The sequence below is a fragment of the Hermetia illucens genome, chromosome 3 (assembly GCF_905115235.1).
Source record: "Hermetia illucens chromosome 3, iHerIll2.2.curated.20191125, whole genome shotgun sequence".
Taxonomy (NCBI): Eukaryota; Metazoa; Arthropoda; class Insecta; order Diptera; family Stratiomyidae; genus Hermetia; species Hermetia illucens.
Window position 1 is genome coordinate 22,621,471 of NC_051851.1, and position 12,593 is coordinate 22,634,063.

At 44.0% G+C, this 12,593-nt stretch overlaps 1 protein-coding gene across 1 annotated transcript in view; it reads right to left on the bottom strand.

Moving 5' to 3' along the window:
• The window catches only part of LOC119650926 (peripheral plasma membrane protein CASK-like), a 291,137-nt gene that overhangs the window by 85,688 nt on the left and 192,856 nt on the right, over positions 1-12,593 (bottom strand). The window contains exons 5-6 of the mRNA XM_038054153.1: positions 5,973-6,050; positions 5,704-5,885 (exon numbers count right to left, since the gene is read on the bottom strand). Coding sequence (XP_037910081.1) covers positions 5,704-5,885; positions 5,973-6,050 — 260 coding nt within the window. The remainder of the gene's footprint in view (positions 1-5,703; positions 5,886-5,972; positions 6,051-12,593) is intronic.

Here is a 12,593-nt window from a genome sequence, read left to right on the forward strand (position 1 = left end):
CTGAGTGGTTATAGCACAAGACTGTTGTACGGAAGGTCGCGATTCAAATCTTACTGGCGGCAGTGGAATTTGTATCGTGATTTAGCGTCGGATACCAGTCGATTCAGCTGTGAATGAGTACCTGAGTCAAATCAGGGTAATAATCTCGGGCGAGCGCAATGCTGACCATATTACCGCCTATAGGGTACTATAATCCTATAGTGTACGGTTACTGTTACTGTCTTGAATGAAGTGCTCTAACACACTTCAAGGTCCTGATCCAATATGGATTGTTGCGCTAACGATTATTATTATTTCGCGGTTCTGGTTTGGTCTCAACGCGCCGAAAAAGGGACTCTTGAAAATCTCCCAAATCTGGAAGTGCCCAATCCGTGCCCACCCGACAGTTGGCTTGTACAGAAGTGCTCTTAGGTACTGGCCGACCTGCATTGTCAATTTTCACCACTTTTTCTGTTATTGTCATAGCTCAGCAATCGCAATTGGCCATTTTTAACTGTAAGGATCATTACAATTGCTGGAGAAAATTGGAATTGTGGCAGTTCGTTGTGAAAATGGAGGGGAGTTGGAAATAGTTTGAGGGTGGCAATAGCTTGATAGCTGGTTACATATGGGTTATATTCTGCTTTTCGATTGCCACCTTCAGAACAAGTATTCATCTTCAACTCTTATGCAACCGCGGATAATCTCCCTAAACAATACCGATTAGTACTTTGTAATGATAAAAGGTGTTGATTGACGTTCTCGACATTTTCGATTGAACAAATGGAAGGTACAAATAAGTCCTGTGCGAGATCGAACTTGCGCACAAAATCAGCTCCAAGGTAAAGATTTTGCGTTAACGACGGGATAAGGAGGAACGACATCGATTCCGTCTGATCACGAAACGTGATGTCAGCCGACACTCTGCCTACTGTCGAGTGACTAATCCCGTCAGCTGTCCTGAGATCGATGCGTAATCTCTCCCACTTGTACCGACCGTCGTCAATAATTTTCCGGGTGAAATCCGAAGCTAAGCAACTTACAGTGGCTCCGGTATCAATCAGTCCTGAAACACGCTCACCCAAGACTGTGACATCCGCATACGGGCGAATATCATTATTGGGCCGACTCGTGAGAATGGCAGAGTAGTAGAGACGACGGTTGCGCATTATTCGCATCCAATATTGGCGTAAGCGAAGAGTTGAACGCTTAGGTTTTTTCGTCGCCATCTCTGCTACTCCGAAGATGCGTTCTCTGGTCGCTTGATATTGTTGCAGTCTCACGTGCAACGGACTCAGAACCGAAAGCATCGGTTTTCTTGAAACAATTGGTGGTGGGGTCAAATCCGGGTAGGTCATATCTAGTTTGTCGGACCGCTTCAACACGGTAACTTTCGGAGTTACTGTGGAAGACGTTGTCGCAACGTCTGCGCAGTCACGTGCGTCCAATGCAGGAACGCCCTGATGACTGGGGCTGGGCTCTGGAACTCGACAGTCTGGACATACGAGTGTTCGGGCGCCCGCAGCCGAAACAAAAGACTTTGGGATAACAAATATCCAATCTGCCGACAATTCCAGCAGACCAAGTCCAAATCACGATCCTGAATCTCAGACTGAGGATTACCTGAGATGTTCTTTATGTCAACACCCTCTTCAGATTCAGCAGAATAGCTGTGTAATTGGTGAGAGAGTCTGTTTGAGAGACGCTCCTCTACAATTTCGCCCTGCTGCACTAACTTACGCAGCTCGCGAACCGTACTAGCCGGAAAATAGAGAAGTTGCCTCTGAACGTCGGGTCTCAGTCCACGACGTAGCAACTCTACCAACGTGTCTTCCGTTAAGGACTTTTCTAGCCTATTGGCTAGCGAATGCTTAGCTTTATAGTAACTATCGAAATCTTCGGATGGACCTTGCATGCGCTCCCTCATGAGTTCGAGGATATCCCAGTCATCTAGAGAATCCTTAAGGGGTCATCCCGTGTGTCGGGTTGGAGAAATCGATTTTTTTTGCATGAATTGTATCTATATATAGTGGAGAATACGTGGGCAAAAGGATTTTACGATATTTCGAGTCGTTCAGAAATTACAGGGTTAAACAAGTAAGGAGTTTGCAGCCGCGGCTAGAGTACTCGATGAGAAAGAACATCGAATCTTTTTTTACCTGTTAGTTTTTCACCAGAGCCTTATAAATTCGAACACAGGTATAAATATAAAAAGATGGAAAACCAATCAATTGTCTAAACTTATTTGCTGTTTGGAATAAAAAGGATAATCCAGTCTAGAGTGAGTACTGAAAGGCCTTCAAGCTATACTCAGTTATATTTTGTTGTAAGTATTGTGCTGTTTGTGTGTTCAGTGATTTTTTTAAATGGATCGTACGAAGGGAGATGCTCGTACTATATAAAAAACGAGTATTTCATGGGAATCGATACTTATTAGAGAAGAAAAAGGACTTCGCATCAACATCAGCAAAGAAACTTTTAGCAAGCATGAACATGGATGTTCCAATTGCGACAAGTTTTGTATATTGTATATTGGATTTTGCTGGAGTTTTCTCCGGTATTTCTGCAAATTTCTGCAAATAATAAAATATACGTAGTAGTAAAAAAGGAATGCGTAAGACATGTCGAGAAAAGAATAGGAACGCGGCTTAGAAATGAAAAGAAGAATTACAAAGGCATTGGTGGAAAAGGTTTTTAACGGGCTCAGTACATTTTTTGGGCTAGCTATTCGTCGACACGCAAATTCGATAGAAGGAATGAAGCAAGAAATTTGGACAACTTTCTTCCATAAATGTTCTACAGATGAAAATCCTCAGCATCAAAATTGTCCAGCAGGCGAGGACAGTTGGTGCAAATGGCGCAAAGCTAAAGGAGAACTGGATAGTTTCCACCACGAGAAGGCACCTTTGACTGAAGAAGTTCAAACAGTCATCAAACCAATCTACGAAGATTTGTCACGAGATGATCTCCTGAACAGATGTTTAGGAGCAGAGACCCAGAATAACAATGAGTCGGTAAATGCATTGATTTGGACTTTCGCTCCTAAACACCCTCATTCTGGGGCCAAGCTCGTAGAAATCGCCACTTTTCTGGCTGTAATTATTTTCAATGAAGGATTCAATGGCATTCTCAAAATCCTAGTGGCAATGGGATGTCAAGTTGGTCACATGTCAGGTTTATGCCGACCGCCTAAATGAAGCGCGAATTTGGCGGTCCGAACGACGATCGACTGACCTCTCTAAAAGAGCCAGAATTGAAACCAGAGAGCAACAATCGGCCTTACAAGACTTTTTTGAAGAAACGGAGGGTGCTCTCTATGGACGAGGTATAGCAGATTAATGCTGAGTTAAAATTTTACTGTTGATAATGACATTTAAATTTTCAAATGCGTTTTTCTCGAAACTGCATCTTGAAAATCGGCTGCCACCATAGCTCAAAATCTATCCAACCAAATTCTTTGAAATTTTCACGACTTCTTTAATACTACGGTCTACGGTCCGCAAACTAGGATAATTGCAATTGGACGGGTAGTTTTTTTTTAATTCATAAAAAAAGCCGTAAAAAAACACCAAAATCCAAAAAATTAAGTTTAAAAGCCCACCAAAAATTTACCTTTTAATATTTTCTAATTATCCTAGTTTGCGGACCGTAGAATATTGTCCACATTAAAATGCCGTTTAGTTTTTTTCTTCAGATGAACACAACGCCCTCCAGCGTGGCAGCAGAAAAACACCTTTTTTTGGAGATGGGTGCATAAATTGACACGAATTCCAAAAACTGGCTACGATATCAAGCTGAAAAATTTATCACATATACTAGAGATATCAATAAACATATGGTGTAAAAATCACGTTTCTATCTTTATCCAATCCTCCAAAATAATTTTTCAAAAAAAGGCAAAAAAAACGGCTTTCACACGGGATGACCCCCTTAAACTCCTGGCGAAGAGCCTCATGAAAAGAGGTCCATTCGATTCGTCCGACAGACTGGTGATAGTCCCAGTACCAATCTGCTGCTCTGTCTCTGAAAAGGGTGTGTACATAAGTACAGAGCAAGCCGAAATCCCCCTGTAAGGTTCTGTTGGCCAAAGCTTCCACGCGGAACAAGAATTGGTTGATGGGCAAAGTTTTCGATATGCCATCAAAAACCAAGTCCCAGGATGCCAAAATTGAATAAACACAATCCGCTGACTTAGTGTTAAGCGGTCGTGCCTGGCATCCATACGCCGAATCGTCCTCGTCAGAATCAGTAAAGTCGTACATATAGTCGAGTCCGGATCTGTCGTCATGTCGTTGAAAGTTTTCGGACCTGTCGTCAAGTCCGTAAAAATCAATATTACGTCTATGGTCAGGTATGTAAAAATTGTCTTTATTCTGTCCATAGTCACTCTGTCTTCAAAATGCACTGCACGAGTTGAAGCAGGCTGATGTTGAGCTGCCTGATGCACTGAATGCGTGTTCGAGTTCGAGTCTTGAAGCGCAACAAATTGCTCTCGAACCAATCCTTCTACTCGTGAAGTGTCCGTCGCCCTAGCATCCTGCGTGGAAGGATCAACCCAACCCACAGGATCTCTCCTCGCCGCCTCATGCCACCGTCAATCGTCACGGCGTGTTGGCAGGTCAAGCTCAGCTGACCTTCACTGACCTTGAGGTAGCGTAGAAGGAAGGCGATCAAGGTCGCGAGACCTTTGATTTCGTCGATGTGACATGTCGTTATTAAAATTTAAAAAAAATAAAATAAAATTGGAAACAACCAAAAGGAAGTCCAAGAGAAAAAGAAAAAATAAAGAAAGAAAATGGCGAAAAAGAAGAAAGAAAAATGAATTACGAGGACTCCTTCCTCTCTAAATTGTCAACTCCATATTCAATTCCCGCAAAACTCTCGGATGACCAAAAAGCCATCCCAACCTCATTAATTTTTTCCATCTGTGTGCAGGAAACTCCCACACTGTGATCATTACAACTTACAAAATTCCTAATCTACATACCCTCAGGGACTAAACTTCACAACCTTTTTGAATACAATTTTTCAATTTCGATATAAGATTTTGGTACTAGGCTTTTAGCCTGGGAGTGGCATACATTTTGACTCCGTTCCAATAGATATCCTTTGAGACGTCATAGTAGGGAATTCATCCATTGACTTCAATAATAATTCACGGTGCTGAAATTATTGATAGGCGTGGATAGTGTATGTGATTTATCAATTTAGCATCGCATGTCGACCGCTATTTCCTTCAAACCTTTAATACAAGTCATAGCAATTCCGCTGATACAACAAATTACTCAAAAAATAGTCAAATGGGCAATCATTAGCAATCACCGCCTATTAACTAATCGCCCACGCGTTTGTTTCCGGCACCTACTAAACAAGCGCACACCGTTTTTGATGCTCATTGATAAAACTGCCATTATTCAAATTACGCCCACATACCTCGAGGAATCGACAAGCAGCGATAAAATCAGATAATTCCAAAGTTACACTCTCCGTAAATACCCAAATAGGTCAGAGGGTATATGCAAAAACCTACGCTATCGCAACATTGCTACCAAAAACCCTCTGTTTACTGAGGAGATAATCATAACTAGCGTCATTATATTGAAGCAAACTATGCACACATATTCATGGACATATCCCAAATAGGCAAGGATAACATAGCAACTGGGGTGGGGCACGTAATGTTCGTATATTTATGAAAACACACACATATTATGTCAGACTTACCCTGCGTCTCGACTGCCTCCCGGCCGCCAGGCAACTGTATGGCGGATCCGAAACCTCCCAATTTGACGGGCGCCGAATTGTCTGCGGTTGCCAGGAGTGCACAGGCAGGACGTACATCACGATGCAGGATATCGTTCTCGTGACAGTATCGTAATGCTTCCAGAATTTGTCGCATGTAGTGACTGGAATGAAGTACGTTTGACGGCGGTTAGTGGAGTTTTATTAACATCGTTAAAACTATGTAAGGACGAAATTTTGATTATACTTACCACGCCACAGCTTCACTGTATACGAAACCCGCAACGGCACGTCGAACTACTTCGAAGCAAAGGTCGGAACCTTCCATGCTGTAAAATAAAATTGGGAGTAAATTAAAAGAATTCCGTCGTTGCTCCTTGGAATATTCATTAAGGAACATTATCTTGGTTTTAAAAATCCAATTAGGATGTTGAGAGACTATAAAACAAGCAAGGAAGAAAGTAGTTTCCACGGAACTTTTATGGCATAAAACTTACCCCAGTGGCAACTATAAATTTTTGATTCACCTGGAAGTTTACTTATTGTCAAGTAAATTCCAAGAAGGAACCAAGCAAACTTTAAATTAATTCGAACCCTGAAACTGGATAACATGGGAGCTTAAGTACTACGTCTGGAAATTCTGCAATTTTTTCCTCAATCCATGCATAATCACCGAATGTCCTGGCACTTCGTAACCCTGTTAAGAAGCTGTTGCTTTACACTCGTCTGAGCACGAGATTGTTATTTCTCACTTCAGCTTTTGAGTTTCTTTGTTTTTCCGGAAAGTTTCAGGAAAAAGCTGCATGTTACAATCCTTTGAAGTGGCCGCTTTAAAGAGCGCTTGCTTTGACACCTATTTCCTTTGTCAGGAGAAAGTTTTTTAATTTGTGCATGTTATTCTATAATCGCAATATCCATCCTCTATTATTATCCTCAAGTGAAGTAACTTTTTCCAGTTCCAATTACCTCCATGTGAGCATAATGTTGGATTTTTTTTAAAGTTGGTTAGCCGAAGTAACCCTTCTGCAGTTTAAAAGTGAATCCTCAAAGCGCCTTTATACAGAAAAGGATCCATATTTGCACAATACAAATGAGGAGATATGCGGTTATGTAGTAACAGATAGGCTTGAAAATGATCAAGGGCATAATCAACATCTCCCTCAAAGACGCCTAGAGCAATGGTATGCTGGTCATAAAAACAGCCACCCTTGGAAGGTTTACTGCACCGTCAAAAACTAGAAAGAAAGATTTGCCTGCGGAGCCTTAAAATGCTATCGTCACTTTTTTGGTATTGGCTTATCAAATCAATGATACAGTGTTGTTGCCAGAATAAACACGCCCACCTCATTCATTACTCCATCCAACACAATTTTCCTTCTTCCCATGCTCTTCAATATCCTGCTTTGACTATTTTATTCAACCCATTCGAAGACTTCCATCCTCCTCCAAGTCCTCCTCTAAACAGCCACGTTTTTCGTAAATTGTGTCCAACGTAATTTCATGAATCTTTGTTTTAACCCCACCGGCTTATAGGAATAACTAAATGGTAGGGGGTTCAGTAAGGACTACCTCCTGAGAGCTCTGAAGGACCTCCAAACAGTAGAATAATCGAAAAATCCGAAGCCAAAATGTTATCCGATTCCTCTTGATGCGAATGTCACCAGGGGTAAATGGCGTCACAAATGGAGCATCTGAGATACCGGACCACCCCTCAGAGTAACAGGCCTTATGTAACTATCGGAGTCATCAAGTAGACTGTCAACTGCCATCGTACTAAAAGCACCAGACCTGGATCATAGAAGAACAAAATAAGCAAATAACAAAAACAACTGGAGTAATCACAGTGAAGCCCATGGCATTTTACGTAGGCACCTGTCGTGAGACTTAATCCTACGGTCCTCTTCAGACACGGATTGATTTTGTGACCACAATCAGAACCCCGCCGAGACAAGCAACAACGGTACCAGTCTATACCAAGTGCATGACTTAGCATTCATACTGGTGGATGCAAGAATTACCTAAATCTCTACCGAACTATGGAGTACGGCACCCGTGTTGATACGCAACACCACGTCGAGGCCCGAAGGTCTCTTCTCGCTTGAGCATAACCACAACCACCATGAAACTCCCACTAGGGGGGCCAACCGCAAATAACCAAGCTGTCCTCACATACAACAGGAGTTCACCCAAAATATGTGAGTCCAGGGGTTTTCCCGGTTCCCATGGTACCAGTATACCCCTGGTAAGGTTTCGTGACCAATTTGCCACTTTAGATGAGTCCCCGTGCAGATTCGGGTGTGATCACCCTGATTAGGCGTTTGGAGCATTCGCCTACTGAATCACGGCCGGCAAACCAAAGTGATTACAGCGTCTTCCGGTGCCACCACTATGGAGGTTCTCCTCGGCCACTTGGTTTTGATTTGGCCGATAGGGTTGCCGCCCCATCTTCCTCGCCGCCACCTCTGAGCACCTGGAGTAATGACATGAAGAAGACGCATTACCAAGTGAACCTTCGAGTACTAGATGAAACCCATGTTCTGCTGAACGCGAAAGGAAATCCTAACTCTCGTCAACTGAAGACAAATTCATGAATGCAAACATGGCCAGATTAGGAGAATAACTATATTTAGGAAGAAGCTGTCTAGATTTCAAACGCAAAGTTTAACGGCCTAAGTAATCCCTTGCCAAGCACTGGAGCTAGCGACCAAACAGTGACTTCAGTGAAAAGGGAGAGATCAGTATCAAAGACGACGTCAGCAAAGCATCCCCGGAACTTCCATGAAAAGTTTGAGGTACGAAAATGTCGCGAAGGCAATATATCGTTGCCAGAAACCTCTATGAGGGCATAGTGCGTCAACAATACATACGCGCTACCTTGTCGTGGTGAGGGTGCTTAGCAAGAAGGATCCTCCAGGTTAAGCGGTAAGCAAAAACTTAAGCCAAGTTGTGACTACCGTGCCGAAGGCAGGCCAGAAGTTAAGATGTGCCGTGAACGGTGAACTCTAGGTACCAGACGACTTTCAGTTTCAATTAGCCTTGTCTCGGCAAAAATAAAGCTCAGATCGACTTATTTTCTGCGGTAAAACAAAGGATCACTCTCCAAACCATTCGACATCAACAACGGTCCACGACAAGGGGATGCCCTATCAGGCGTCCTCTTTAACCTGGCCCTCGAGAAAGTGATCCGTGATGCTGAGGTAAATGCAAGAGGTACGATCCTCTTTAAGTCCATCCAACTACTGGCCTATGCTGACGATATCGACATCATAGGAAGAACCACCCGAGAGGTACAAACTGCCTTCATCCAGATCGAGCAGGCGGCGCGACATCTTGGACTGCACATCAATGAAGGCAAGACAAAATATACGGTGGCAACGTCAGCACCGAAGACGAATCAACCAACAACATCAAACCGCACTGGTCAAACAGGAAGTATAAGGATAGGAGAATACAACTTTGAGACCGTTGACAATTTCTCCTATCTAGGGTCGAAAATCACAACCGATAACAGCTAGGATGATGAAATCCGCGCACGGTTGTTGTCAGCCAACAGAGCCTATTTCAGCTTACATAAACTGTTCCGCTCGAAACGTCTCACCATAGGGTCAAAGCTCTTACTGTACAAGACTATGATCTTGCCAGTCCTCATGTATTTCTCAGAAATCTGAGTTCTTAGCAAGAAAAATTGCGAATTCTTAGGCGTGTTCGAGAAAAGAATCCTCCGAAGAATTTTTGGCCCCCTACATGAGGATGGACGATTCCGTAGCCTACATAACGACGAAATCTATGAGCGATACTATGACCGTCAGGTTGTGGATAAAATCCGGCTCAATAGGTTATGGTGGGCGGGTCACTTAATCCGTATGGATGAGGATGATCCCACCCGGAAAGTCTATAAGGGTAATATCTATGGTAGAAAAAGAAGATGAGGCAGACCCTGCCTAAGATGGAGCGATGGCGTAGGTCAGGACGCCAGACAGTCTTCTAGGGATATCGAATTGGTGGACCTCGGCGCAAAACCGGGATGTCTGGAGTTCCTTATTAAGGCAGACCTATACCGGATACGGGTTGTTGCGCCGTTGATGATGATGAAAACAATGGGCAAGGCAGCCAACTACGAAAAAATTAAAAACATAAAGCACAAAAGAAAACAACAACAACAACAAAATCTGAGCGAAAGGCCAACCCTGAGCTAACCTATGTCTAGATTCAGATTCTCCACTTATTCAAGTGGGAACCAAACCTATTGGGGACCATTCCTTAACGGACAAACCGAAGCAGTCCCCAGCCTGTCAGCACTCCTGCCCTCAAGTTCCAATCGGCGCTACCTACTGCGGCTAACAGCCTCTAGGTAAACAGACTTCGGTCAAAATAATGCCTCTGGGCATAAAGCTTTCTGGTAAATCGCCTCCGGGCAAACCACCTCTGAGCTAAATCCCCGGGTTGTGCCAATATTGAAGGAAAAGGGTCGTCCGGGGCATCTGCGGTAGCAGACTTCTGCCGATCCCAGCTCTTCGGCTCATTTGGCTGTGTGGAGGGCTAGCCCAGCCAAGTTTTCATTTGTAGCTAAGGCTATCGAAGCCGATGGACGATGACGATACCAATCCATCCAGTTACGATATAGAGCAGTGGGAGTAGCTTAGGAGGGAACTCCTACTAGCTTCAAGGACTGCGTTCTCGCAAGGGATTATACTACGCTTTAAATCGGAAGGTTTATACTGTAAGTTGTTACGAATAAACTTTGCCTGCCGACGAAAACCCGGACGAGTGTCTCAAACAGTACTTCACCCCCTTCAACGATGTGTGGGAGGGTGCGCGACGGAACGTGAAGGGAGTTTCTGAGCCACCATCATTTAAAAAGTGATTTCTCTGTCATCCAAAAGAGGAGCGTAATGACACTGAGGTCCTGGAATAACTTCGAGTGCAGAGAAACCTCAAGACCCTCATCTGGATGCTATTAGGCAGCAAAGGGAACTTTCCCCACTATCAGCATTCCTGAACCGGATATTAAGAAGGGTCGAGAACAAACAGATTGTCGACTCTACTACGGGGTTGGGATCGTCAAGTTACACGCGCCATTTCACTGTAGGCAACATGCCTCAGAAGGCAATGTCCGATAAAGAATACACTTTAGGCGAATTCATGGACATCGAAGGTGCATGTGCTTTTTTTTCTCGGTCATCAACATAAAGGCGATCAAAGAACAGTATAGGACCCAGAGCGAAACGTGGATTGGTACTTACGATGGAGCATAAAACCTACGAGTCCCTTGCTGAACCAGCATCAGCAACTCTACTGTCAAACCCTATCTCCACCTCCACTAGGTAATCGCTAGAAGTTCAGTCCTAATTAAAAACCCTGGACCCTTCCTTCCCTTCTGCTTCGACAGTGTCAACATAAAAATCCCTTTGCAACTATGTTGCTGCATTCGGAAACCGATGTTGCTCGTTCATGGCCAATTGTTGCAGTATTCTAGTGGCATAGAACGTTGCGTTTCCGAATGTAATTGTCTTCAACCGTCCTTTGTGATCGACGTATCAACGAACGTCTCAAATCTAAAATTTACCGCAATGTCGTCCGTCCAGTCGCTCTCTATGGTTCTGAGTGTTGGCCGACCATAAAAGACAATGAACGGCGTCTCGCGGTAATGGAGACGAAGATGCTACGTTGGACTAGTGGCGTCACACGTTTAGATCACATCCGAAATGAGGATATCCGCGATCGTTATGGGGTTGCACCGATCGTGGAAAAGTTGCGAGAGAGGCGTCTTCGATGGTATGGTCACGCAATTCGTGCTAACGAGAATTCACTTGCAAAGATTGGTCTGAACATCGAAGTCGATGGTAAACGACCAAAAGGCAGACCTAAGCAACGGTGGCTTGATACGCTGGATGGGGATTTGAAAGCCTCGAGATTGCACCCAGATCAGGCATTCGATAGAGCCAAATGGCAAAGCCGATCACGACGAGCCGACCTCGCTTGTGAACGGGACAAAGGCGGAAGAAAAAGAAGAAGAAGAAGATCTGCTTCGTCTGGTCGCCACCTGATCCGTTGGAGATCTGGGTCCTTGCTTCGGACTCGTATTTGTCGGTAAATTTTTGCCATATCTGCTGTTGACATGACGGGATACATGCGGCACCGTAAAAGAAATGCGATGTTCGAATGTTGTATGGTTGGTCCTATCATCAACAAGTCATTCAAGACCACTCGTACCTTAGTCGTTGTGCTGGATTCTTTGACGGCCGCATGATGTGGTAGATAATATGCCGGTACCCCAACTTCATCGTTTGGTACTTCCTCTAGTATCCACAGTCCAGATAATCTTGCAGGCATGCGTTGTATTCTCGAAGCAGTTGTGGTTGCTTCGCATCCCTTTCTCGTGCGCTTCATATTTCAAAATTGCAGACTTACTCGATGGTGCCAGGTTTGTCCTTGGGTCAGCCTTGAATGGGAACTGCACTTCGAATCGTCCGTCTTCTAATCGTTTGGTAGTTGCTTAATAGTGAGCTTCACATTCTTCTTCTTCCTTACTAAGCATCGCCCGGGAAACTGCCTCTTCCTGAATCCAGAATTGCTCTAGTCTTTCGTCCAAATCGCTCGCATTTACAAAACTGATGCTAATATGAGGATGATCCCACCCGGAAAGTCTATAAGGGCAATATCTATGGTAGAAAAAGAAGACGAGGCAGACCTTGGTCTATTAGCGCGCACAGTTTGATGAAGTCGCCGTTGACATTGCACAATTCAATTATTGCGGTTTCCAATAGCACCGTCCACATGTTTTCCCGATTCACGAGGTTGCCCTTGGACTGTTCAGAATGGTTCCCGTTTGACTTTTTTCGAGCTTCAGACTTGTCAGCAGTCGTAGGATG